This window comes from Manis pentadactyla, chromosome 3 (genome assembly GCF_030020395.1).
Source record: "Manis pentadactyla isolate mManPen7 chromosome 3, mManPen7.hap1, whole genome shotgun sequence".
Classification (NCBI taxonomy): domain Eukaryota; kingdom Metazoa; phylum Chordata; class Mammalia; order Pholidota; family Manidae; genus Manis; species Manis pentadactyla.
The window spans coordinates 215,148,210-215,175,605 of record NC_080021.1 but is presented as its reverse complement, the minus strand read 5'-3'; the positions used below and the strand labels follow the sequence as shown (position 1 = coordinate 215,175,605).

General features: G+C 55.0%; 1 protein-coding gene across 2 annotated transcripts; it reads right to left on the bottom strand.

The window, feature by feature from the left end:
- On the bottom strand, window positions 1-27,267 carry PTPA (protein phosphatase 2 phosphatase activator). 2 transcript variants are annotated; one of them, XM_057499125.1, is made up of 10 exons: window positions 27,003-27,267; window positions 24,308-24,405; window positions 21,160-21,246; window positions 16,432-16,557; window positions 14,639-14,756; window positions 12,777-12,876; window positions 11,745-11,869; window positions 10,645-10,745; window positions 5,729-5,836; window positions 1-150 (listed from the first exon to the last, which is right to left on the bottom strand). In XM_057499125.1, exons 1-10 carry the CDS (start codon window positions 27,031-27,033, stop codon window positions 16-18), a joined length of 1,029 nt encoding a protein of 342 aa, XP_057355108.1. In that variant the 5' UTR covers window positions 27,034-27,267; the 3' UTR covers window positions 1-15. The 2 variants fall into 2 exon arrangements, with proteins under 2 accessions (XP_057355108.1, XP_036769527.1); XM_036913632.2 differs by lacking the exon at window positions 1-150 and adding an exon at window positions 223-1,762.
- Window positions 27,268-27,396: the final 129 nt, after the last annotated feature.

The following is a 27,396-nucleotide window of genomic DNA, read 5'->3' as shown; positions in this document are numbered from 1 at the left end:
CTAACACCTTGCAGCTCAGGATGGTGGCAGCCATGTGCCATGGCCTGCTTGAACAACCATCACACGTCCACTAGCGGCCCAGGAGAGGCTCAACCCAGAACCCGGCTGGAGCGGCTCAAGCCCCAGACTGCACGGTCCGAGGGAAGGGGCCTGGTGGGGGCACAGAAGGTCGCGTGGAGATGGAACAAGTGTGTGGCATGAAAAGACAACCTCACACAAGTGACAGGTGCACAACAGAGGCTTTAATATGACAGCAATGAAGGAGCAAGGATATGGGGGCACAAGAGGGGACAGGGCAGGGTGTGCCAGGATGGTGGTGGTCCGGACCTTGGAACGGAGGCAGGCCCTGGGCCTCCCCTGGGAAAACTCCTTTGTGACTCTTGTGGCTCTTGTCCCAGCCTCTGCCCATTGCCACTGGCCCAGATCCAAGGATCAAGGCCCTGAGTTGTGCTTCTTGGGAGCTCCCCCTTCCCAAAGGGTGTGTGGACCCAGACACGGGGCAGGGGTAGCAGAGAAGGGCAGGCCTGGACAGAGCAAGACCCAGGAGCAGCCCTGGGAACCGGCATGCCAGCAACTCCTCACCCCTCAGGCAGGCCTGCCCAACCTGCCTCTGCCCATCCTCAGAGGTGGCCGCTGCTACCCCGTGCCAGCATGCCAACAGGCGGGTCTGCAAGGTGGCAGGGCAAGAGTGGCTGCTGCTTTCCGAGCCCTCCTGCGGCCCACTCACCCACCGCCCAGAGGGGCAGGGAAGCAGGGCTCAGGGGCCCGGGAGGAGCAAGCAGCAGCGAGGAGAGAGCGGAGCAGCTGACGCAGGACTGCCAAGAAGAATCCGGCTTCTCCACAGCAACTAGCCCCAAGCTCCTCGCGAATTTCTGCCACCCCCCACCCCGACCCAAGGAAAGCTTTGGAAAAGGCAGGCCTCACCTAGTCAGCTGGCGGGCAAGCCCTGCTGGGGCCCTCCCATGACCTCAGCACCTACCCAGAGGGCAGCTTCCAGAGTGGGGAGTGGCTCTGAGCGGGAAACCCAGCCACGCCAAGGGCCAGAGGACAGAGAAGCAGGCAGAGATGCGGGACACGGTGCCCACAGGCCCAGGGGGCCTGGAGAAGGGCTGGGAGGTCACCGGCCGGAGGAGCCGATGCTTCCCCCGCCCTGACCTCACCCCAGGCTGGCCACCAGCCTCGGCCTCCAGTCTTCAGAACACCCAGACACCCACCCACTGAAGCGTGGCTTGGCCAGTGGACCCACCGTGCAGGGAGTGACCGCTCCAACCCCTACAAAGGCCTGGAACACAGGAAGGGAAAGCAATGACAACAGCAAAACACCTCCCCTCCCCACAGTCGTGCGCACCAGCTCAGGTCTCAAAAGGGGCCGAACAGGAGCAAAGGGAAGAGAGGAGGCCAGGCGTGGGAGTGGGCGTGGGGACCCCACCCCAGCCCTTCTCTTCTTGCCCGTCCACCACAGGGAAGTCAGGAAACTGGCCACACTTTGGTCACTTCTCCCAACCTGAGTCCTTCAGCTTTATGCCCTGAGCCTCTCTCAACCCCAAGCTCACCACCCACCCCAGTAAACAGCCTCTCATCAAACAGAAAAAAAAAAAGGGAGGGGGTGGGGAGGAGTGGAGCTGGTGGGTGGGGGGGCAGGCACAGGAACTGCAGCCTGGATGGCTCTGCTGCTCAGCCCCTCCTAGCAGGATGTGACAGGATGGATGGGCAGCAGACTCCCAAACTTGAAGTGCTGGATCACAGGGAACTTCTCCAGGCACTGCGGGGAGGAGGGGAAGAGCAGCGGGTGAGCACCAAGTGCCAAGGCCTACTCGGCCTCTCGGGCCTCCAGGGGACCCCCAGACAACACCAGAGGTGCACAGCAATGCAGTTCCCGGGAGGCCTCTGCTCAGGGCCCAGGAAGTGGCCCAGCCTCAGGGCAGTCCCAGCCTTCAGGGAGGGGCCAGGCCTCCTACCTCTTCCCGACCATCCCCTCCGGTCCAAAGACCCTCACTCCACAACAATCACACCCACCAAAAACTGAGAGTGAGTGGGAGTCAGGGAGGGAGAGAGAGAAGGCAGCCCAACCCCACAGAGCAGAAGCCAGGAAGAGAGGTGGCCGAATGAGATCACTGGGCCCAGAGGGGGAAGTTAGGGACCAGAGAGGAAAAGAACCCTCCAGATCACTGGGGACCCCACAAGTCCAGGTTCCAGCGCTGGAGAAGAGGTGTGGGGACATCTGAACACAAGCTAAGAAGGGCCCAAGGCCCATGTTCTCCAATTTTCAATTCTCTGGCCTGAGAAGGCATCTTGGCACTTCAGATGAAACAGTCAGAACGAGCTGACCTCCCCCCACACCCAGGGCAATCCTCAGCAGCCCCGGCGTGGCGCGGGGCAGAGAACAGCCCTGAGCAGGGGGTGGCCCCCTCCCTGAATCTAGCCCAGTCAGGGCCGCTGCTCGGAGCTCTAGCAGAGGAAGGGAGATGCAGAGATCAGCAGGGCCTACCACAGAAGCTGGCCCGTCCACAGGCAGCCAGACCCCAGGCCCACACCTGCCTGCCCTCTGGCCTGGGCACTGCTTCAGTGCCACGGAGGACGGAAGAGAAGGGGGCGCCCCAGCTTCCAGCTCCCTGCACTGACACGGCTGTGCCCACCACAAGGCCTGGTCACTAGCTGCCTCTCTCAGGAAGCAACTCCAAGCGTCTGAGGATCTGCCTCCTCTCACACCTTTGAACACAGAAACAACCAGAATGTGCTGGGCACCTCCTGGATGGGTCGGAACAACACTTATGGCCTCAGAGTGGGTGAGAGTCCCACTCTGTGACCACAGTCTCAAGCTCCAACTAACTTAGAGAGACCAAGGCATGCTGGGACTGGCCCTGGCCCCCTCACCTCAACAATCAGGTACAGAAATGAGGAAGTTTCAGCCAGCTGCACGTGTGTGTCAGGCTCGGCGGGGTCCACAAGGCCTAAAGCGGGGCCAGGGGGTGAGCAGGAAAAGGGAAACCATTTTGTGCAGTGCAGGAAGGACAGGAACTAAGCTCAGAGTGGGAGCACAGATCCGGGCCACAGCCAGGCTCCCGGGCCTGGGGTAGAGAAATTGGGGAGCAAACAGCTGGCAGGGGGAGGGGGAGGGTTCCTGAGGGGGGGGGAGGAGGAGGAACAGCACGAGATTCAGGCCAGAGGCAAAGGCAGCTGCCATTGTGCTTATGTCATCAAGGAAGTGGTGGGAGTTTGTAAGAGGGGGGGCCCCCCCAGGGCCCTGGAATTCCAGAAAGGGTCAAAGGTCAGCCTGCATCTAGCTCTCATTTAAGAGAAGCTGGGAAGGCAAGAGGCTTAGGGAGAGGCAACAGGGGCAGTTCTCTGCACTCTGCCCTCAGGGACCCAGCGTGAGCTTCCCCAGGGCCCCACTGAAGGCGGGGAGCAGGCTAAGGGCAAGAAGCTACTTGGGGCCTAGGAAGTCCAAGGCTCCAGGGCAAGAGCAGACGGGCGCCTCTGGCCAGGCCTTCTCCCAGCTAACAGCGCCCTGGGCCCCACCGGTGTAGCCGGACAGACCTTCCAGTGGCGGCTCAGACCCAGGCCCTTTCAGGAGCTAGTGATTCTAGCGGGAGAAGGGCTCTCGGGTCCTCGACAGGCTCTTCTCAAGGGGGCGCCAGCACAGTGACAGCCGCAGGACAAACAGGCCCTGCCCCCAAGGGGGCGGAAAGCCTTCAGCTCTTCAGTTCAGACAGGCAGGCACGGGCAGCTTGGAGATGCAGAGGGCTGACCACAAACCTGAGAGGCCACCTAGTCGGGCCTCTGGCAGCTCAGGGGACAAACTACCCCCCAGCAGCCGACTCCAGCTGGGAGCGCTGGCCTGCCCATCCCCCTTCTGAACTTCAAGACTGGGTGGGCTTTCAAGGTCTTCCCCATGGACTGAGAACTGGTCTGAAACAGGAAGTCCCTTCCTTGGACATCTGGGCCAGGAGCATGCGATTCCATGGACTCTAAGGGACCAAAGACTAAGGGCAACCTGCTAGCAACTTAAAAACGTGTGCCAGCCATCGCTCGCAGAGACCGTGGGGTTCCTAAGCCAGCCAGTGAGCTCCAGCATTGTCCTACGGAGAAGTCTGGCCGCCACACAGCCCGGCAAGCCTGCAGGCTTACACTGCGCCTGCGTGCACCCAGGGCAGGAGGCTCCCGTTTCCAGGAAGGGCGCTTTGTTACCGCCTTGAGCTCCCTCTGCCTGGTGCTAGGCTGAGAGCAGTCTTCTTCAATCACTGTCCTCGTGTTCGACATGGGCAGAAGAACTGACAATCGTTATACTGTGCCTGTTGTACTCTGGCTGTACCATCAATTTCCAATCTTAATTCGCTCCTCCCTCATCTTTGGTCAGCCTGGAATTCTTCTGCCTCGGGAAGGGGCATGTAGGGGAAGGGGGCAGCATCTCCTGTTCTGCTCTTAAGGGGCCCGGGTCAAGATAAGGTCAGAGTATGAGCCGGGCAAAAAGGGCAGCATTTAGGATCCCAAGCAGGACAGGCACAGGAGAGCCCTGCCCATGCGGCATGGCGGGTGGGAGTGGGGAGGAGGGTTCAGCAGGGCTATGCTGCTCCCCACTAGGACCCACTGTGGGCCTGGCGAGGGCAGGGGCGTCAGGAACAACAGGACTCCCAGAGGGCAGTGACCCAGGTGCTCTCCAGCAGGGGGGGGGGCGGAAGGAGCCTGCGCAGACCAGGCGAACGACGCGCCTCTCAGATTAGAGAGGTATGTGGGTTGGAGCCTAAACACAGGATGTGAAGTCCAGAGGAAGGGGACTAGAGGGAGGGGGAGGGGCGGAAGGGAGGGAGAGAGGGCCAAGCCCGGTCAGTTCCAGTCCAGCACCGTTAACCCCTTCAGGCCAAACAGAGGAGCCGGGCCAACTGGAAGCATATTCATTACCAAACTGCACCCAGGCCTCCAACATCCATTCCTCCCCGTTTCCCTGCCTCCCTTGCGGGGATCTAAGTAAGCTCTGGGTGCGATCAAGTAGACCCAGGGAACCTCCCACCCTCCACAAGAGAGGGATGGCCAAGGGTCAAGAAACAGGCACTCACGGGAAAACATCCGAGACCCCCAGCCTGAAGGCAAAAAGTGGGGACTTTGGGGACCCACTGTTCCAGGTGAGGGACTTCACACCTAGGCCCTTCCCTGGCTAAGGTCAGGCGGTTCCAGGATTGGTCTGCCCAAAATGTGGAAGGAGCCAGGGGGAGAGACAGAGTAGGAAGAAAATGTCTCCCTCCTACTTGCAACAGAAAAAGTCACCTGCTTGGCTAGGAGAAGGTGAGAGGGCAGGAAACACCCCCAGGAGCCTGGCAGCCAAGGCCCAGCACAGGAAGCTGGGGGAGACCACCCTGACCTGAGAGCAGGCAGGCCCACCTGAAGTGGTCATTACAAATGCATCTCCCAGCCTCCCCCACGACCTGCCATCTGCCCAGCAATCAGATCCACCAAAGTCTGAGAAACACCAGCGTGAAGGATGCCTCCCAAACCCTCTCCCAGGATGCCTTTGTTTTTGTGTCCCTGCAGGGCCTTCAGCCATGTGACAGACCCCTGAGCAGCAGGGCCTTGTCTCAGTCACAGGGCAGAGCTGGGCTTCAGCCCCCTGCTTTTCTGAGTGCCCATCCCAGAGATGGAGATTCTGAGTCCTCAATTGTCAGAGGGGCTGGGCCAAGATTCAGAGGCAAACAGCAGAGTGGGGTGGAGAAGGGGCTCAGCAGCCCCCACTCACCTCGGCCTTATACATGCGGATGAGACCCTGGTTCACCTTGGCCCAGGAGGGGACGGCACTGATGTTCCACAGCTGGTTGGAGTGCTCTGCGAAGGGGCCCGTCTTCATCTGGAAAAGAGAGGCCACAGCTGGAGAGGCGGCCGCCTCATCCCCTCCCCTGCTGCCTTCCTGCACATATGCACACGCACACAGACACACACGCACACACACACACACACACACACACACACACACACACACGCGCGCTTGGGAACAGGCCACAGCATCTGCCTGTGGGGCACGGGCGTGTACACACACACACACACTTGGGGACCAGGCCACAGCATCTGCCTGTGGGGCACGGGCGTGTACACATACACACACACACACACACACACACATAGGCACACAGAAGTGCCAGAGTCAGGGTCCCTCTTGGCCTGAAGGACCCACTGGGAAAACACAGCCCCCAGAGTCACCCTCTTTCTTCCACAGCCAAAAGAAGAGGCCTGATTTCCACCACCACCCCGACCAAATCCAGCAGCCTTAGGAAAATAAAATCACCCAGGCTCCTGGTGCAACCCCCCAACTCCCCAGGACCACAGAGCACCCTGCCAGGACAGGGAGCCACTCCCATTCAGACAAACAGCAGCAGCAGCCTGGACCCTCACCCAGGGTGGGCTCTGCCACTGAGTACTTGGTCTGCACCTGCCAGAGGCAGAGGTGGGAGGGCCACGGGGGGTCAGCTAGGGGGAGCTCGGGGAGAGGGGTAAGCCCAAACCCAGACGTCCCACTGCCTCTGCAAGGCAGGCAGACAGGGGGAGGGAAAAGGGGGCAGACATGGGCCAGGAGCACCTGCAGCAGATTCGAGAGGAAAGGGTGTTAAGAAAGCCGGCCTGACCCAAGCAGGGGTTAAAAAAGTGATGACAGCCACAGCTGCAAGCGGGGCAAGGCGTGCCCTGCTCCTGTCCCTCATCTTGCTGAGAGCAGCCCTCTGGGAAGGAAGAGAGAAGTTCTGCAACAAGTACAGTGAAGTGCCCGGGACATCAGAAACCACAGCACTGAGACAGGGAAGCTGGTGTGCCTGCGTGTGCCCTCAAACAGCATGAGGCTGGCACACTCATACTTATTCACCAGCACTGCCCCTCCCAGCTTATAAGCAGCAGTGATGCTGGGGAATGCGGTTCAGCACCCTGAGCCCCAGGCTTCAGAAGAAAGAGTTTGAAAAGCAAAGAGGTTGAGCTGGCAAGGAAGCAGGGACTTGGACCCTGAGTGGATGGAAGGTTCCAGAAGAGGCCGTGCATGGAGGCAGGGCTGGGAGACAAGTGTTCAGTGAGAAAGGCTGGGCCAAAGCTCTCACTCCATGTTGGGCACCATAAGACGAAGGGCGCAGGAGCACCAAACACCCCTCCCTTCGGCTGTGGACCACCTGGTGACCAGCTCTGCAGCCCTCTCACTTCTCCAGGAAGGGTTCTACAAAGCTGTACGACTTAAGCCCCAAAGCTCCAATCTTACCCCTGTCCCTCTCCCTTCCCTGGTCCAACTCCCCAAAAGCCTGTCTCAACCCCCAGGTTCAGTAGCAAGGCCATCGGGTTCCCTTCTCCAGCCATGAAGTCAGGCCACGGCACAAGGCACTAGGCAGAGACAAAACCCACCCTGGTCCCCGCAGGGCTCTTCCTGGCCCAGTCTCATCACCCAGAATCTTTCCCCCCTCTCTCTTCCTAAGGCACCCTCCCCGAAGAGGGAAGCCGGTGCCCCCAGCCTACGTGCCTGGCTTGCAAGGAGCATTGTTCCAACGGTCCCACTCGGGCAGGCTCCGCCCCCAGCCTCCCGCCCCCCCCCTCGGCCCGCCCCTTCCCCAGGCTCTGTGCCCCTCGGGGCGGGCGCCGGGCTCCAGTTCTCCCGCACACGTCCAGGCCCCTGAGCAGCTCGGGGATCCCAGGCGCTGAGGAACCAGCCTCATTCTGGATGAGGCCCTGCGAACAAGCCCCCCGGGAGGCGCCCTGCTGGCTTCGGTCCACAGCAGCCGCTCCAGAGGCCTGGTCAGCAAGGGCTGTGAGGCCGCGGCCAGCAGACGGACGCCGGGAAACCGGAGGCTCTGCTGCCTGGGCCAGCCTCGCCCGCCAGGCACGGGGGGAGGCCTAAAAGGCATCGGGCCTGCTGGCGGGGGCGGAGTGGACCCGGCTCCTGCGCCCCCGCGGCCCTGCCCCCACCGCAGGAAGGCCCGAGGCGGCCTCTCCAGAGAGGCCCCTCCACCCCCACCGCCAGGCCTCCAGGGCCCCAAGGCCTCCCTGGGTCCTCTCGGACACTTTGCAACTCTGGGAAGGAAAATAGATGAGGGGGGAAAAGAGGAATCGGGGGCGAGAAGACAAAAAAAATTAGCTCATTCTAGCCACAAAGGGAGAAGAGCAAGAGCACGCCGAGCGAGCTGCAGTCCCCGGTGACCCCAGGGGAATCGTGTGAGTCAGAGCAGCCATATTGAGCAGGAAATTACTCACAGACGCTGCGTTCCTGCCTCTCCACTCCCCAGAGAATCGGCCTTTTGTAAATGGTTCCTCTGTCAGTAACCGAGGGGGGATGGGGGGAGGCTGCACAGCGCCTTCCTGTCAGCTCCTTCCCTTCCAGCTGAAATCTGATCCCTCCCTTCCCAAAACTCCAAATTTAGAAGCCAGATTGAAACTGAAATTCTTTTCCTGCCTGCCCTGGGCTCTTAAAGGCACCAGGGCTGCATTTCCTGAGGTGGCAGAAGCCCCCTGCAAGGTGGTCCCCTCCTCCAGGGAGGCCCAGGGCCGCCAGGTCAGGTCAGGGGCTGGTCCCCAGGGGGAGGTAGGGTGATGCTCAGCCCCCTTTCCAATTTCTGGTTGTTTGGTTTAATTCCGTTGCACCAGCGCCATGATCACAGGTCTCCAGAGGCAACACTGCCCCTCTTCCAGAACACAGCACAGAGAAAACATGCAGGCCTCCTGTCCCAGCATCCGGACGTCAGGCCTTGAGCCTCCCTCGGTCTGGGTGAGCCAGGCCAGGCCACTCCCTGACTAGGGCTGTGGAACGCCGGCGTGAAGGAAGGTGGGGTGGGGCTAGCTCAGACCAGAGCTCTGGGGAGCTAGCACAGAGCGCGCTGCAGGCAGCAACCAGGCCAGCCTGCGCTAGGCTGGGTCACGGGAGCAAAAGGGGGTCCTTTCTGTCACCTCAGCACTGGATCCTGCCAGCATCCAGGGTTTGCTAGCATCCAGCGTGCACAACCACGCCCAAGCACCTAGACCCAAAGTGACAACAGGCCCCTGCCGAGAGGGTGCGGAACCACCAAAATTCTAGGGCCTGCCTTCCTCAGGGCTGTTGCCTCTTCCCCAAATTTACTAACACCTTCTCCAAGTTCAATGTGCCTTTGGTGCCACCTAGTGGCAACTGTAGGATTTCCTTTAGCAGAGGAATTGAGTCCCAAACTTGGGAAAGCTTTTGGGTTTTTATACCAGTATAACCAAACAAATAAACAGACAGTTGTAACTTGGAATCACTTTCCATATTTCCTAAGGCTCAGACTAGCCTTCTTGTTAGTTACTGACCGGGACCTCTGGGCTTGGCCAGCCACCAGGGGGAGCCAAATAGCTGAGCCTTCACCTCCATGTGAGCAAAGCCAGCAGTGCAGACTAGAACAGGCACCCCTGCCCCACCCCGCTCCTGCCACTCCCTGTGGGGTCTCCCAGGGCTCCTCAGACCCTCACATTCCCCTCTGGATGGAGCAGCGTGTGACCAGCTCTCAGGCAGTGAGCCAGGCTGCCCCGGAGTCCTTCCAACCTTGGGCCTGCTACACTGCTAAAGGCAGCAGATCACAGAGAAGGAAGTGGTGGCCCCGCCGTCAGTCCAGGCTCCACCTGCTGACTCCTCTCTGGCCTCTGGAATTTGGTGGAGGCCTGAGCCGAATGCTGACCAGGAGCCTGAAGCTATAGCTGCTTTACCAGGCTTCTCCTCCTCTTTGCAGGGCTCAGAATGAGCAGCCAAGAGGGCAGCCCTGGCAGACAGGGGTCCTGGGTATGTGCCAGTGACATCACTGGGGCCAGCAGACATGCACGCAGGGATCAGGGAAAAAAACAGGATCAAGACCGTTGCCAGACAGCAAAACCAGTGCACCCTCTGGAAGCGGGGTGGGGGTAGTAGGGTATAGGGCATGAGAAATGAGGATGAAAGGTCCCAATACCTCCGGAAAGAAAGACCCTGAGCGCAGTGTGTCCCTAACTTTCATAGGCAGTCACCTGGAAAGTATATTTAAATGCAGGTTCCTGGCTCTTGTCCCCCAAGATTCCTAATCCAGAAAGCTGGGGCTGGGCCCAGCAAAGTGCATTTCAACCAACTCCTCAGGTGATCTGAAGGAAAGGGTCCGAGGCCTCACTGGGGGAGACTCTGCTGTAGCAAGTCAACAGTGCCCACATAAATGACCCCCACCAAGCTGGCTGGGGGTCCGGGCCTGCTCATCTTCACCTCTGCTTCACTTGTCCCCATGTCCTCTGACAGGAGACATAGCTCTTCAGCAGAAATCAATCCTGTCTACTCCAAGGAGCCTCTCCACCTCCTGCAGCGGTTTCATCCCGCACACCCACACACAGCTGGACAGCCCTTGTGGGCCCACCCACCCTGCTAACCTCCTGCATTAGTCACCAAGACCAGCTAGTGACCGAGTCTTAGTCTCTCGGTTCAAGAGCCCCGTGGGGTTCAGCAGGAACCTCAGCCCAGTAATCTGGGGAAGGAGATCCTGGACAGCCAAATGCTGTCTGAACCTGCAGAGAGGCTTGGTGGGCCTTCCTGCCCAGTAACCCAGCTTCCGGGGCCAGCCTGCCGTCCTCAGGCAGCGGCTCTGGCTCCTCTGCCCCTCTCCAAAGCCGCCAGCCTCAATTCATCTCAGCCTGGAGGCTGCCATGGGCTTCTCACCCACTTCTGCTCACCTCGGTGATAAACAGGATGCACTCCAGGAACATGTAGTCCTTGTGGTTCTCATTCACAGCCTTCTCGTCGACAAAGTGCCTGGGCTCCAGATATGGGTGGTCTGGGAACAGCAAAGAGCCCCAGAGCTCAGAAACGTGCTCACACCTCTGGCCACCTCAGCCCAGCGCAGTCCACACCCACCCCAGGGCCATAGTCATGCCCCTGTGCCCTCAACACCTGACCTCCCAGGTGTAATGAATGGCCTTGTGCGGGGAGAGTACTCTAGTGTAATAAGCTCCAGCTCTGCCATTTTATAGCCATGCGACCTTGGACCAGCGACTTCAGCCCTCTGAGGGCCAGTTTCTTCATCTGTGCAGTGGGGATAAGAACAGCACTGCCCTCATACCACCTGACGAGCACGACCGCAGTAAAGCACGAGGCATGGGGTCTGCACAGGTTAAGTGTCAGTCAATGGTAACTGGTCTGAGGCTGGCAAAGACCCTTCCCAGGGTCACTGAGAAGATTCAAGGAGATGATCTACCCAAAGCACTTAGAGCGATGCCTGGTAAAGAACTAGTACCAACGAAGGGTCACTTAGTAATACTATCTTGTAGGCAGCTAATCCTGTGTTGAAACAGAAATTACTGCCCCACCCTCACCCACCGCAGACCCCGATGAGCTGCCCAAGCCCAGAGAGCAGTTTCAAAGTGGGGGGAGCCACCCAAAGAGGCCTGCAGGAAGTGCCCACAGCCCCGCACCTGGTGGCAGCTCCCTGACAGGCCCCTTTGCACAAAGCCAGATAATAACAGTGGATGACATTGGTCACTGAGTCAAAAGAGTCCCTCATTTTCAACATAAAACCCCACAGCTGCTGCCAGGAGTCCGCTATACACCAGGCGGGCGGCCCTTGCTCCAGCCCACGTCATGTCCCATTATCTCGGCAGCGCTCCGCTCCGCCTCCCCCAGCCTGCCACCCTGGCTCGCAGCAGAGGTCGGCAGCAAACAGCCTCTGTCAACAGCTGCTCTAATGCCCGCTTTACAAGCTGTCGCTATCTGCCCTGAGCAGAAGGAAGGAGGGAAGGGGGGTTATAGTGGAGGGGTACGCACCCCCCATCAGTACCTATCAGCTGCGAACTGCCCCAGATAAAGGGCAGAAACTGGAAGTCATCCAGGCCCCACACTCCCTGGCTGCCGGCTGGCTCCATCCTGTATGTTTTCTGGAGTTTCCGCATGACCTCAAGGTACCTGCACAGGAGGGTGGGGAAGAGAGGAAAGGCAGCAAGAAGCACAAAGACGGTCTCAACCCTTCTGCCACCAGGAGCATAAGGAGGCCAGAAATAACCACCTAGGAGGTAACTGGTCTCTACTTCAATTAAAACCTACATGCGTAAGTTATACATCAGCTGGTACTCTCAAAATAACGTTGCCTTATTTTTTTCTCCCACACTCAGCCTTCTCTTGGCCCAGGAAAAGGGGTTTTAGAGCCATCAGTCCCTGATAATGTGAGACCCTGGGCAAGAGTCTCAGCCTCCCTAACTTGGAAAGCTTATGGGTGTCCAAGTAAATCATCTCCTAGATCCTTTCAGCTCCAACCTTCACTGTTACGAGGGGTTTTGCCACAATCACCCAGGAGCTCTGGCCTCTGCATTGCGAGGTGGGGCCTGAAATGGGCACTGTCAGAGCTCTCTGATGGCTGAAACAAACCTGTGCTGTGAGCAGGTGAGGGCAACAGGTCAGGGCCTGCCTGCCTGGGTTCAGCTGGCTGTGTGACCTTAGGGAAGAGACCTGATTTCTCTGTGCCTCTGTTCCCTCATGTGTAAAGTGAAAACAACAGTTGCCACCTGCTAGGGTTGTTGGCGGAATAGATGAGTTTTAGTGAAGTGCACAGAGCATGCCTCCACTGGGAAATCCACAGAAGCCTTGGCAGTCATGACACGATACTTTCTTCACTTGTTTTTACTCAAATTTGAACCTGTCGGAATGAGCCTTGGACACCCCATCCACAGCCAGAGCTTGACCAGGGCAGGACAAGAGGACCAGTAGCCACCCAGGAGAACCGTCCAGCACCCTGTCCCCAGTCTGACAGAAATAAGAAGGAAAGAGCCTCTCTTCTCCTCCCACTGAGCTGCCCCTCCGCCCCCCTTGGGCTCACCGATTGAACACCTTGAAGACGATAGCAATCTGATCATCCACCCGCAACACCCCAACCTTGCAGAGACAGCAGAGGAAGGCAGCAAATGCTGCCTCATGTCCTGGGGGAGGAAAAATAGCCAAGGTTGAAAGTCTTCTTAAAGAAGGGCTGGGCTGTTCTTGACCTCACCAGAGGCCAAACTACTGTACCATCCAGAAGACCTGGGCCTATCTGAGAACCACCAGGACTATAATTCTAAAAGGCCCATGCTGTTGACTTCTCAGATAGGCACTCACGCTTTATGGTGTAGTTGTAACCCACTCAACAATCCCACACTATTTATTGAGCACCTACTAAGGGGGCAGTCACTGTCTGTGTCAGGCACTAGGGGACAATGGCAAACAAGTCCCTGCCCTTGTCTGATAGTTTGTCATCTATCATGATGGCAGACAGTAAATACACAATCACTTCCATGAGTCTAGCTCAGAGGAAGGACAGGATAACTGGAGGGTATCACAAGTGGACCCTGACATAAGATTCAAGAAGGTTTCCCTAAGAAAGTAATCTTTCATCTGAAATTTGAAAAATCAATGAGTTTGGCACAGTGAGTGAGGGAAGCAAGAAGAGCATTCCAGCACAAGAAACAGCATGTGCAAAGGCCCTGAGATCTGGAAAAAATTGCTATATTTAAAGAACCCTAAGAATGACAGTGTGGCTAATGCAGAGAGAGCAAGGGACGAAGCATAAGATGAGGCAGGACATCAGGCCTCAGCAGCCATGGTAATAAGCTCAGACAATTATCCTAAGAGTCACCATAGCGTCAAAAGCCACCCACCCCCTTTCCTTTCCCAACGATGTCTGGAATGGTCAGCACTATAGAAACCACTGCTTGTACTTTGGACTGAACACAATGGTTCATAGTGTTGTAAATAATATATTTGTAGGGAGGTGAGGAAAGAATATTCCAGCAACTTCTTATCCCCTGTCCATAGAATGAAGGTCCCGCCAGGGCCTAGGAAACTTGTGAGCTCCAGGGACTGCACAGTTTCCAATCATGACCAGCCAGAGTCTCAGCACCCATCACTCAGGGGCTCCTGCACACCTGAGAGCAGAAGAAAAAGCCACCCCCTGCTGCCCAGGCCAGCTCCCCTCCAGGTCTGTCCCTGCTGGCTTTAGCCAAAGCCCTGCCCCTGAAAGTCTCAAAACATCTGATAAACCTCTTCTCCAGCAGCAGGAGGAGCAGATGACATACTCTCCCTGACCCAGGTCTGAGGGGACCCTTCTCCTTCTCCAGGCCTGCCTCTGGGGCCTGGGCTAGGCGAGGCCCTGGGAGCGCAGCAGCTGTTGCCTTTGCCTGCTTAAGGGCAGAAAGGCCCGGAGAGCCCACCAAAGCAGGGGCCCTGCTCAAGCCCCACCCCAGAACATGCGCCCTAAGGTGCCTGCACACTCCCTCTCCCTGACAGCTCAGAGCACAGAATGTGCCTAAGAGACAGGGTACAGGGAAAGGCCACAACATTGTGCTGCCACAGGCTACCGAGCTCGTTCATCTCTCAGAGCTTCTGGGAGGGGCTGCCTTGAGATATAGTAAGTGCCCAATAAATTACTGTTTCGGTGGTGATGATGTGCTCACAGAGAAACCATCTTTACAAAGAACAGAAATCAGCTCTGGGCGCACACAGCATGCATATGGCATCAGCTCCCCCTGGTGGACCAAGCCAGAGCCACACGAGCAGTACCAGGCATCCCTGCGCCCAGGGGCACTGCACCCCAGCTGGCCCCACAGGCTGCCTGATCAGAGGGCCCAGAGACAATCCGGAGCAAAGAGGAAGCAGCCCAAGAAAAGGCTGCCGTGAAGCCAAGCAAGTGCTAGCAGCGGCAGGTACCTGTGCCGTAGTCGATGCGTGTGGAGTTGCCCACGGACTCCTTTAGGTAGACAGCCACCTCAGGCACAGCAGCTGCCAGATGGCTGGGGACCACTGTGGCCACCAAGTTTTCTGCTTCCTGATAACACAAGAGACACAAGTGGTGGCAGCAGATTGGGCAGCATCCCAGTGGGCAGGCACCCTGGGACAGCATCTGGCTGGGGCCCAGGCTGCTATGCCAGGTGGCCTGGCTCCCTGCTCTGACTGGCCACAGAAGGAAGAGGAGAGACACCATTTATTCTTACACAACAGAGAGGCTACCCTGAGGTCGCTCTTCATCTGCCCACCCTTCCTCCAGGGGACAAGGGTCTGAGAGCAAGGCAGGAGGAACCTGAAAAGAAACCATTCAACTCCCCCATCTGGTAACTCACTGACATCCTCACAGGTACCATCTTTCTTCACATTCCCAGAGCAGCAAGAATTTTGGCCACATGTACACCAAAAGACATATACAACAATGTTCACAGGAGCATTATATAGTAGCCAAAATATGGAAACAACCCACAACTGCAATGTCCATCAACAATAGAGTGGATAAATTATGGTACGTTCGTGTGATGGAATACCATGCAGCAAGGAGAAAGCTTCCCAGCTACACACAACACAGATGAATCTCACAGACACAGCATGGAGCAAAAGAAGTCAGACATTTATATGAAGTTCAGAACAGGAAAAAATGACCACTGCGCTAGAAATCAGAAGAGTTTGGGAGATATCAACTGGGTGGGAGCACTATGGTCTTGCTGGAATATTGGAATGTTTTACAGCTTGACATATGTGGTGGGTGCATAGGTAAAAAACAGATGTTAAGATCTATCAACCTATACAGCTATGATTTGCCAGCTTTCTTTCAAGTTATAACTCACTAAAAATCTTTTAAAAACACAAGACCATTGCTATCTTAAAAGTCCAGAGGCAGCCCCGCCACGCTGCTAATTAGGCAGTGATAGTGTTTTTCTGGGTCCCTGGGATCCCCCTCTGCTCCATGTGAAAACACTGGGCCAGAGAGATTAGGACCCAAGTTTCCCAAAGTTCAGTATATGGACACCTGGCATGAAAATTTCCTGGACACCTGGGGAAAATCTGCAGTCCCAGGCTCCACCCCAGTCCTACAGACTCTGCTTTGTAATAATGTGGCCCGAGATCCTGCATTTTTATTTTTTGTTTGCTATGAATAGGAATCACCTTTGTATGATTCAAAAATACACATATTATAAAAGGGATGCATTGAGAAATCTTCAATCCCTTCTCCCCTGCCCTCAAAAATAAATCACAGCTTTATTAGCCTCTTGTGTATCCTTCCAGTCATGTCTCTTTATGCAAACTGGAGAATACAAACATATCTCTTTATTTCCCCCTCTGTCTCATCAAAAAGCAGCTTGCCATGTGCATGACGCCCCAAGCTCCTCTTTAACCTAACAAATCATGGAGCCCCTTCCCAAGTTCCGCATCAGCCTCCTTAGCCTTTCTCACAACTGCACAGTACTCCAGGGATGGACATGCTAGTTGATTTAACTGATCCCCTGCAGATGAACACTTGAGACATTTGATTCTATCATTAATACAATGACCTAATAAATACCCTTGTGCAGAAGACTGTGGTGATTCCCAGAAGGTGGCTGGGGCAGAAGGTAAATCCATTTTTACTTCTGGTAAATGAAACTGCCATTTTAACAAAGTCCCCAGTGACTTAGATATGCCTGCAAGCTCTCCCCGCCAGCCCAGCCCCCAAGCCTGTTCTGTGGCAGCCTCACCTCATCAAGTTTGGCATACCAGGTCCGGTAAGCCTTGTTCCCGAATCGAGAGGGCTGGTCCACTGGAGGGGTCTCATCGATCCACCTGTCCAGAGTGTTGAGAAGAGCGACCAGTTTCTCAATGGCCTGTGGAGGCAAAATAGAGGGGGCCACGCCACAATGACTAGTGACCCCAAGCTAGCGCTAGAGGGAAGTCCCAACCACTGCTGGACAGTGACCCCTAGGCGGGGCACGGACTGGCATTCTCCTTGCTTTCTCTTTCTTCCTAACCATTCTGAATGTGAAGGAGTGGTCAGGCTCCATGAGCTTATGGAGAAGGCCCAGCGCTAGGCTGCACAGACAGGGTGGCTTCTGCAGCTGGTTTCTACAGCTAGCCTATCAAGGAGAAGCTGCAGGACCAGCACAAACTCCAGCCCTGATCTTCTGCAGTAGGTTTTTACTGGAGTCTTTTGTTTACTACACATATCTACACATCACAAAAAACAGAAACGTTAAAGGACGAAAAAAACAATCAGCAATCCTGCCACCCAGAAATAAACACTACTAACATTTTAACATACTCTCCAATTTTGTCTTTCTATAGCATTTTCTATTGTTTTTCATGGTAAGAATATTGAAGGCAGATGGACCTGGATTAAAATCCAATAAAAATACCATGTAGTTGCTGTGGGACCTTGAGTGGGTGATTTTAATTCTCAGAGCCTATTTCTTCATCTCAAAGATGGGCATGATGACAAACACTTGCTAATGCTTTGATGAGGCCTAAACAGGCCATGGAAATACACCTAATACAGTGTCTCGCACAGTGTATATTTATGTACATACAGACTCTAAAACATGGGTTACAGAGCACGCTGCTCCATAGCCTGCTCGGTGTCCTCATGAACCTTATTCCTTACATCAACATGTAAACATGATTTTACAACAGCCTTTAATATGTATCATAAATAATATTTCATAAATGAATAATATTTCACTGTACTGATGTACCATAATTCACCCACCAAATCCCTCACTGTTAAGTGCTTGGGTTATTTCCAGCTACTCACTACCACTCACACCACTGTGAAAAACCATCTGGAAACTCCCCTTTTGTGGAACTGCCAGGTGAGAGGTCCAGGTGTGTGTAGTGCTTTGTAGGGCAGGCATTACCAGAAAGCCCATCGCCCTATACCTGTCACATTGGACGGCAAGGACTAAGAGGCGGAATCAGTGTCACAGGCTAGCGCCGCTTTAGCACACAACACGTCAGTGAGGCAATCAGAATGAGGTTTTCGATCTAAAGCCCAGGTCTGTGAGGGCGACTAGGAAAACACTCCTTCTGGGTGTGTGTGGATAAAATGAAGGTTCCTGTGGCCGGGATTCTCACCTGGCCCTGGCTGGCTAGCTCAATACACACGTGTGGGCAATACGCTGCTATTGACTCTATCTAAAGAGCTCCGCCCAGTGCTCTGGGCAATATGGTGGCACGGCTGCAACACTGCAGGAGAGCAGAGCAGAGGCTGGAGTGGTGGCAGTGCTGAGGACAGAGGCCCAGAGGCAGAGACCAGCTTGCTGCATGCAGACTCGCTCTGAGTGGATGAGATTTTAGTGACTGACCTGCCATTGTGGAAGTAAAGTTGGGTATAACCCATTCACCCCAAGAATGTTCTACTGTCGTTTCTTTGGTCACACTGAATCCACAGCGAACTTGCCCGGGGCTGAAACCCACTGGCAAGACAGTGTGGCTTGCAGAAAGAGGTCAGAACAGTAGGCTCCGTGGAAAGGTATTCAGAGTCAGGCAGTCCCGGGAAGAGGGACCCTGCCAAGACGCTGGCCTCTGTCTACTGGGCATAAACGGTACATGGAGATGCCCCCAGGAACTGCTGGCTCTGGTAGGAACCAACAGGGTGGCGCCTTCATGAAAAGCTGTGACGAGGGCATGGTCTGCCCTTGTGCAGACTCCAAAGAGAACAATCCAGGGAGCTACGTGCATTCTTGGGGAAGGGGGGAAAGCGGGCTTGAGCTGATGGAATACATGTTCACCAGTGCCCCTGCATAGCTACGCAAGTCCCACTGCAGTCCATGTAAACAGTGCCCCCTGGCATTGTGCAAGGCATCAATGGCCCCGATTGCTACCCTCCCTCACCTTCTATTTCCGTATCTTTGGGGCATGGGGGAGAGGAAGTTACCTGTAAGAGGAGAAAGTTCCCCTTATGGCCAGCTGAAGCAAAGGGCCAGGTGACATCAAGCTGCCTTTCCAAAATGTGACAGAAAGCCCTGCCAGAGCCTAGCTCTGTGAAGAACCAGGTCACCAGGAAAAGCTTGCAAGGACAGAGCAAACCTGACCCATGCAGTAGGTGGGACTTAGGAGGGATGACACCGTAAACCTGGCCCCAGGAAGCACAGGCAGGGCCCCGTTCCCCAGACAGCACAGTCTTTGATGAGGCACAGAAGGGGACAGAGAAGGTCCTGGAAGGCCAGCAGGAGCCAGGCCCCAGCTGTGAGCTCAGCGGGCCCATGAATAATTAAAAGACTCCTAGCCCCTCTTACTGGAGAGGGCTTACTGAAAACAGGGGGCTTCCTCTATTGTTTGGCTTGCTGGGGGAGACAGGCTGGAGGGGAGGGAACTGTGGGCCAGAACCCATAGGAAAACAAAGAATAATTTGAGCTACCCTCTCTCTCCCTAGACCAATGCTTTTTTTATTTTACAAAATAAAAATTGCCAATCTACTACCACCTTTATTTCGCAAAAAACAAAAATTTTAACCCACCAAATAGGACAGACATAATCTCCAAATGAAGGAGAGCCCTCTAACCATGGGTCTAGCCAATCTCACTGCCTAGCCCTTAGTTAAAACCCTTGGCTGCTTGCAGGTGGGCGGGGAGCCGCCACCCGAGGCCCCTCCGCCCTCTCCCCAGCGGCAGCTGCCTGCCCTGCAGTAGGGGGCAGGAGTGAGCAGCAGGGGACCCAGGCAGCTGCCGCAGCAGGACCAGGCCACCACAGGGGCCGAGGCCACACACTGGGAACGGCGCCTTCTGCTGCCCTCGCCGCTGTGGGCAGAGGCTGGGAGACCTCTGTGGACCACACTAGTCCCCTCTGTCCACCAGTGGGGAGCAGTCAGCAGTCCCGGCACTGGGATGAACCCCAACGCAGGAAGAGCCCCAAATGAAGCAACACTACTGGCAACTGGAACCAGACACTAGCTAATGATAATAGTAAGAATGATAGCATCACCTAGTATGTGCCAGGCACTGGACTAAAAACCCCCCAGGTGGCATCTCATTGAACCTCCCCACGGCATGAGTGGGTCTGCTGGCTCTTCTCCCTCTACAGGTGAAGAGACAGAGGGTGAGTGGGGGCAAAGCTACTCAGCTGGAAAGCGAGAGGTCATCAAAGCCTGGTCAGTCTGACTCCAGAACACATGCACTTAGCCACACAGCAATCCTGCCCTAGGTACTGCTCCCGACCTGAAACGACATCTGGTTCGTGGGGACGCCTACAATCAAAGCCTCAGGGGCAATTAAGAGGCCTGAGAGAGATTTCACAGCTCAGGATCTGCTGGGGTAATTACAACAGCACCCTTTAATTAGCTTTACCACGCCCCAGCCCACTAAGCCCAGCTGGCTCAGGAGCAGCCGTCTCTCCCCACCATCAACTGAGCCCAGAGCAAGAGGCCGAGAAGTCCCTGGTGGCCTGGCTCCCAAGAGAAGGCTGTCTATCTCCAGCACAGGCCCAGCTCCCATCAAGTGACAGAACAGAACCTCAAGCCACCCAAAAGCTAGTTAGGGTCCAGGAAGAGGCAGCTCTACCAAGGGTGCAGTATGAGGGCAGTGCTAGCTTTGGGACCGGTGGGCAGACTGGGCCAGGGTGGAGAACAGGCTGGGACCGGGCACTGAAAGAGGCCACTTTAGCCCTGGTGTCTGAGGTAAGCTGGACAAGAAAACAAGAGGCCACTACAGGCCTGGGACCTAGCCCTGAGAGACGGCATCCAACACGATCAACGAGCCAGAAGAACACAGCTTCCCACAGGCCTCAGCCTCCGTGCAGCTCCCGCCCACCCTCCACAAACACGCCTGTCTCTGCAACAGCAGCTAAAGAGCGTCCACCTGGTAGCACGTGCCCTTCAACTCGGCACTTCCACTCCCAGGAACGAATCCGTAGGGAAGGATGCACTCAGCCGCACAGCAGTCCTGCCCTAGGTACTGCTCCCGGCCAGGTCTGCAGGCAAGGACGGTCAGAGCAGCGGTGGTTAGAGATACAACCTCAAAGTCTACAGTTAGGGGGTTGTTTCAACAACTCAAGGCGGCAGCCATTGACATGGCAGGAAAGGAGGAGCTCACAGGCAGACCTGGCTGACACTCCCCAGACTGGTGACAGGGGCTGCCCCTGGGAGCTGGGGACTGGGGACAACAGGGGGAAGTCAGCTTTTTTGTTAACACATTTCTGTCAGTAATCCCTTCAGTGAGCACATTTACTTCTTTTGTAATTTTTTAATTTAAAAAAATTATGTAAAAACATGAGTTAAAAGAAATGTAGCCTGTGAGACAGCCTGTTTACCTTGATCCCAACTTAAAAATACACAACTATTAACATATTTTTTTTAAAGATTAGAAACATAGACACCAACATGTCAAGTGCACATGGGCCTGGGCGGTTACATTCTGAACCGGCCCCCGTGGGCCGTGAGCCCCGCGGCTCGGCAGTCACCCTCGGAAGGCCCTGCCACGGTGCACCGCCGCGCCTACCTCAGAGACTCTGTACTCAACGGTCAGCCTCTTCCCCTTCACACCTTCATTGAGGGTGAGGATGAATCCGATGTAGTCAGCATATGCCTGTCAAACAGAGGCGAGGAATGAGGACACAGAGGGGTGAATCAGGCCCCCAACTCCCTACACCCCAGCCAGCCCCCAGCTCCACCCAGTTACCAAAGTGCTCCAAGCTTCCTCTGGTTCCCAAGACGGCAGCAGGAGTAGTAAAAAGATCACACCAAATACCCGATCCCTACCCTCTGTCCAAAAGAGCTGGCATGCCAAAGACCACAGTGACACAGGACATAAAGCCAGAGTTGTGCTCACTACTGCGTTGGCAGTTTCTTTGCACAACGACCCACAGAGGTGGACACTGCCAGTGTCCCCACTGTATAGATGAGGAAACCACGGCTTCAGAAGTGACGTGTCCAAGTTCTCCTAAGACCAAGATCTCATCAGATGTGGAGCTAAGACCCTGCTGGCCAAACTCCAGAGCAGGAGGCCAAGTACAACACACCAAGGGGCCCTCCCCTGGTTCTCTTCTAGATGTTTCCCCCGACAGACAGGCCAGGCCATCTGCCTCCGGTGCGGCTGCTCTGCTCCCAGGAGAAGAAACTGTTTTCTGCCTGTGGCCAGGTCTCCAGCATACCCACCGCCAGCTTCCAACTGGGCACTCCCTTCCCTGTTGAGCTGCAGGGTTACAGCCAGCACAGGGATAAGAAAGCAGAGGTGCAGGCCCCTGGCCAGGCAGTTCCTGGGAGCAGTGACTTCTGTTTGGGCTTGTTTCTGCTTCAGCCCACTTGCCTCTCACTTTCCTCCTCATACAAGCCTTAAGGGTGCGAACAGCATCCTCAACAAGCGCTGAGGATCAACCTACTCAGCATACAGAAAGGAGCATTCCTATACCAATATCCTGCCAGCCAGCCTACGGAATGGGCGCGAGGGCCCCTGTCCTGACTGCAGCCTGCGTTCATGATCATTCCTGCAAGGTACGCTGGGACACAAGGAGACAAAGCAGCAAAGGGCAGGGTCCCCTCCACGGTCCCTGCTCCCACATGGGTCCAGGTCTTGTGGTGACTAAAACTCAGGACATTCTTATGAACGTGACTGTGTGCAGTCTCCACTAACACCATCATCGTCACTGTAATGATAATCATGCCCACTGCTCAGTAAGGCTTGCTGTATGCCCAGCAGTTCAGGCTTAAGTCATTTAAGCCAAACAACCCCATTTTATAGCAGAGAGAACTGAGGCTTGGCCAGGTTAGGTACTTTGCCTCTGACAAAAGATGAAAAAACAGCAGCACTGGGCTTCAAGCCCTGAGCTCTGCGACCCCAGGCCCAAGTTCTTGGTTGCTGCACTCTGCTGCCTAGTGAAACACTGTGGGTCACAGCAGTCGCTTGTCTACCTCAGCAGGTACATGAACTTGACTGATGAGCTTCAGAGCAGGTGAAAGGCTTCTACCAGGTATCACTCAGCATCCATTCCAGAAGCAAAAGTGACCAACACTTCCCAAACAGTGTCGGTGCCTAGTGCAGGATCAGCAAACTTTGCCCACAAAGGGCCAGAAAGTATGTATTTTAGGCTCCACCATAAAGTCTGGTTCACAAAGTTCTAATTCTGCCACAGTAGCACAGAAGCAGCCGTGGGCAATACATGAACAAACAAGCGTGGCTGTGTTCCAACAAATCTTTATTTACAAAATAAGCAGAGGGCCAGAGAGGCTGGCAGCCAGTAGTTTGCTGTCATGTGGCCTAGATCACAGTGGCTCAGCCCAGGGGTCTCTAGAGCCAGAGGACCCGGGCATGAATCTTTTGAATCTCACCTCAACCCCTTGCTAAATTTTTTTAACTCCTGTTCTCAGTTTCCTTCCCTTCAAAATGGAGATGACCACTGAGTCCACCTCCCAGGGTTTTTGTGAGGATTAAATGAATGAGCTAAAAAGTACCTGACACATCATAAACACCAGCCCTCCTTGGAAACCATCCAGTGGAAGGCAAAGGGAGGAACGAAAGCCACGTCTGGATTTGGACAAGCTTGCAGGCTCGGGGTACAGCAGTGGTTCTCAGCCCGGGAGATCCGGCTCCCAGAGGACTTCTGACAGTCTGGAGACACTGTGGGTTGGCATAACTGGGGCAAAGGGTGCTACCAGCATCTAGCAGGTGGAGGCCAGGGAAGTTGCCAAACACCCACCCTACAAGGCACAGGGCAGTCTCCTCCAGCAAAGAAGCCACCACAACATGTCAACAGTGCTGAGGTTGAGAAACCCTGAGGTAGAGCAAGCAAGATGATGAAAGGACTCGAACCATGTCCTTTGCACACCTCAAAGAACCAGGACGTTCATCCTGGTGAAGACTCGGGGAAAGAACTCAACTCAGCCAAATATTTAGAGGGCAGGCTTGTGAAATAAGACCTGTATAGGCTCGTGTGGCCCCAGCCCCAACGAGGACAGAGCATGGCAGGTCTAGGCGGTGAGCTCAATGTAAGCTCGGCATACTCCTCAGAGAACCTGCCCTTCTGTACAAGGGACACTCCCCACCCCCGCGGACCAGACCACGTATAGGCACCTGGCTGGAAATGGGCCCAAGGCCTTCTGTGGGATCTTGAAATTGGCTTTCTTTCCCTTAGTCTCCGTCCTTCCACAGCCTGGACCAGAATCCCGAGAGGCACACACTATTACCCTCTGCCCACCATGAAAACTAAGTAGCACAGAAAGCTGGTCTGCCCCCAGGGCTCTAGGTCCCAGTTCCCAAGTAGTTTTAGGCTTGGCCACCTCCCTGGCCTAGGCTTCAAGAGATCACCTCCTCTCCCAGACTTGCTGTTACTTGCAATCAAGAATCAAAGTAACACACTCTGTCATTTAGGACACTGATGTTCAGCCAATACAGTAACCCTCAAGAGAACCATGCACAAAACTCTCCAGGGCTACCCTGGCCCCACCACCAGAGACCTTCCCACTAAAGCATCTTGGAATGCTGTTCCAGGGTGGAAGGACAGTCAACTCCCTGCCTCTCTCCCTAGCTTCTAACAGCTCTGGCTCCAAGAGCAAGAAGGGTCAGGAGCTCACAACCGAGCAAACCAAAGTCTCTGAAAAAGCCCAAGTTTCCCATCCCAGTTCTGACCCCACAGTGCAGACACCACTGGTACCTGAGAGCGCTTCCATTTGCCCATGTATGGAACCGTGTGGATCTCCTTTTTTGGAATGATGAAGTTTTGAGTGGCTGGAGGGGTATCCTCTGAAGACCCTTGACAAAGAAAATGAGAAAGAAAACAGATAAATAGAATCTTCTCCCTGCCCACTCTAATCCTCTCTCTCTCTCTCTCTCTCCTTCCCCCCCACCCCCCACTCTCTCTAAAACCAAGCCCTCACATAAACAGGACAGAGTAATGGCCTGTTAAGCCAAACACACTGGCCTCCTGCTTTTCCTCACTCAGCAAGAAGTTGAGCAGTACAGACAATCCCCTCAACCGACAGTTAGTGGCTCTGCCACGCCCTCACCTCCTACTCCCCAATGGGCAAAACGGGTAGAAAAATAAAAACAACATGACCTTTTAGGCACAAACATACGTTAAAAAAAAAATAGACATAAATTCAAAGAAGGAAAAACACAAATGGCCAATAAACATTTGAAAGAAAATTACCAACCTCTGAATAAGCAAAGAGATTGATTTCCAAATCAGGTTGGTGGATTAAAAACACCTGGCACTGATTACAGACCGGGAAACAGGAGCTCTCCTGCACTGCTGGTGGGAGTCTTGGTAGAACCTCCTGGGGGGCAGCTCAGCACTCAGTCTTTTGATGTAAAAACTACATGTACCCATTAAGCCAACAGTCCTACTCACAGGCATCAACCCTTCAGATGTGCTCATAGAAATTGACAAAGATTTAGTTTTAGAGGTGCTTACTGCATTGAAAATAAATCAGACACAATCCAAATATCAATCGATAAGGTAATGGGTAAATAATGATATGTCCAAATAATGGAAATCTTCATATCTTTTTCACAAAATCTAAATTACTGATATAGAAAAACAGCCTATATATTAAATGACTGAAAAAGAAACTGCACTATATTGTATGTAATATTTAATTTTTATAAAAACTATACATACTAATATAAACAAACCTATTAGCACACGCACTGGAAAAATCTAAAGGATTAAACACCAAAGTTAGTAATAATCATCTCTAGGAGGTAAGACTTATCTAAAGAACTCCCATTTATGAGATAAATATTTGTATTAAAATCTAGCATATACTACTTTTATAATCAGGAAAAAAAAAACTATTTGCAGGATTTCCTTCCCTTTATGACACTGGGAAATAAAAACCTTCAATCCCTTACCCATAATTTCAAAATCCAAAAAGGTCTAAAAACCCAGTTTTTAAAATAAGTTTGGCACAAACTCATTTAGTGCAAAACTTAAACCTAAACTGTTAACTGATATGAGAACCTTTACAGGCTTTGTGTACCCCACTGAGGGAATTTACCTTCTGCTGCAGAAGTATTTTGATTATGGGGCACTGATTTCTGAAATCTGAGAAACTGAATTCCAGGCGGAACCAGGTCTTTGTAACTCTAAAATCCAAGGTTTTCACCATTACACTAAGTAGTTTTTTCCATTTGTTCCAAAATGTTCTGTTCCAAACTTCAAAGAAGTACCACCTCCAGGGACGGCTGACCTCTCTGGGCCTGCATCTCTGGCAGTGCTCGGGTCTGTCTCCCCCCTCCCTCCCATCCCCCATCTTCAGACACACATGCATCTCGCTGATAATTCTGGTGGCCTTGTATCTCCTGAAGTTATTGCTAGAACCTCTAAGGGCACATGCACCTAAGTTTTGCACCAAAGGGAGTAACTGTCTGGTTTCGAATGCCCTAACAGACCATTCCCAGCTCTTTGTCCATCTATTTCTGGGGGTGGCGAGGGGATGCCTCTTTTGATCTTCAGAATTTCTCCCTTCTGAGACTTTCCCAGAGATCACAAAGTGTGAGACACAGTAGAAGGAATATCCAATGTTTTCCAAACATTAGCTGTGTTGGCCAACCTACTTGCGGGGTCAGAATTTTAAGAGATACCTACAGTCAGTCCTTCTTAGCTCAAGGAGGGGCCGGCTAGCCTGACAGCACCCTCCTCCTCCAGGAAACCGACTCTGAAAGAAGTTTCTTTCCCTGGCACCTGCATCCCAGTTATTTGAGATGAAGCCACAGTGTAAATAAAAGTTACAGATGGTGATGCCAGCTACGGGCTCGCTCATCTCCTTGATCAGCCTTTTTAAATTAGTGGTTTACACAACCAAGGGCGGTTTCTCTCAATAAATTCTCAGCCACTGAAACTCCAGAGCCCGTCCTCCGAGGAGGAGGCAGGGCTGGTGGATGAGGGGAGGCTGGAAGGAGGGTCCGGGCCCACGGGGCACCACCCCCACGCCAAGCGGGGCCACCACAACCACTTTCGCTCCCATCCCTGGTAGCTTCTCCCCCACAGGTAAAAAGCTGACTTGGGCACGCTCAGCCCAGATGGGGCAAAGGCCTCCGCCACGGACCACGGCCGTGCCCGCCCGCCCAGCCCCCGGGCAGCCCGGCCGCCGCGCCCCACCCGCTACCCCTCCGCAGCCCAGGTTCTCCGCTCCCCCCGCGAGCCCCCCAGCACTCCTCCAGCAGGGCCCCTCAACTCTCGTTCCTCCTCGAGGCCCCTCGGCTTTGCCCCTCGAGCTGCTCCATCTCCGACCCTCCCCCTGCAGAGCCCCCCACAACACACCCCTTCCCCGCCCCGCGCCCGGTGGCACCGCCCCCGCGCCCCCAGCCCAGCCCAGCCCAGCCCAGCCCAGCCCGGCGCGCCCTACCTGGCGGCGGCTGCCGCTCGCCCTCAGCCATCTTCCTCCCGCCTGCAGCCGGCGCGGAAGCCCGCAGTCCCCGCTCAACCTTCGCCCCCGCCCCCGCCCTTCCTTTCCGGCTCCGCCAGGCGCCGAGAGGTTTCCGAAGAGAAATGAGCGCTGGCCGGCTACAACCGAAAGCCGAGAATTAGAGTCACCCCTGCGAAGACGCCCGCCATGCCGGCGCGGGGCCCCCAGCGAGCATGCCCAGCAACGGCCGGCTCGCGGGAGGCGGCGGCCATGCCGGTGCGGGGCCCCTGAGAGCATGCGCGCCGGAGGCCGGCTTCCGCCCCACCCGCCCGCGGCCCGCCGGGCGCTGGAAGCGCGGCAGCCATGCTTTTGCGGGGCGGTCCCCACCTGTCAC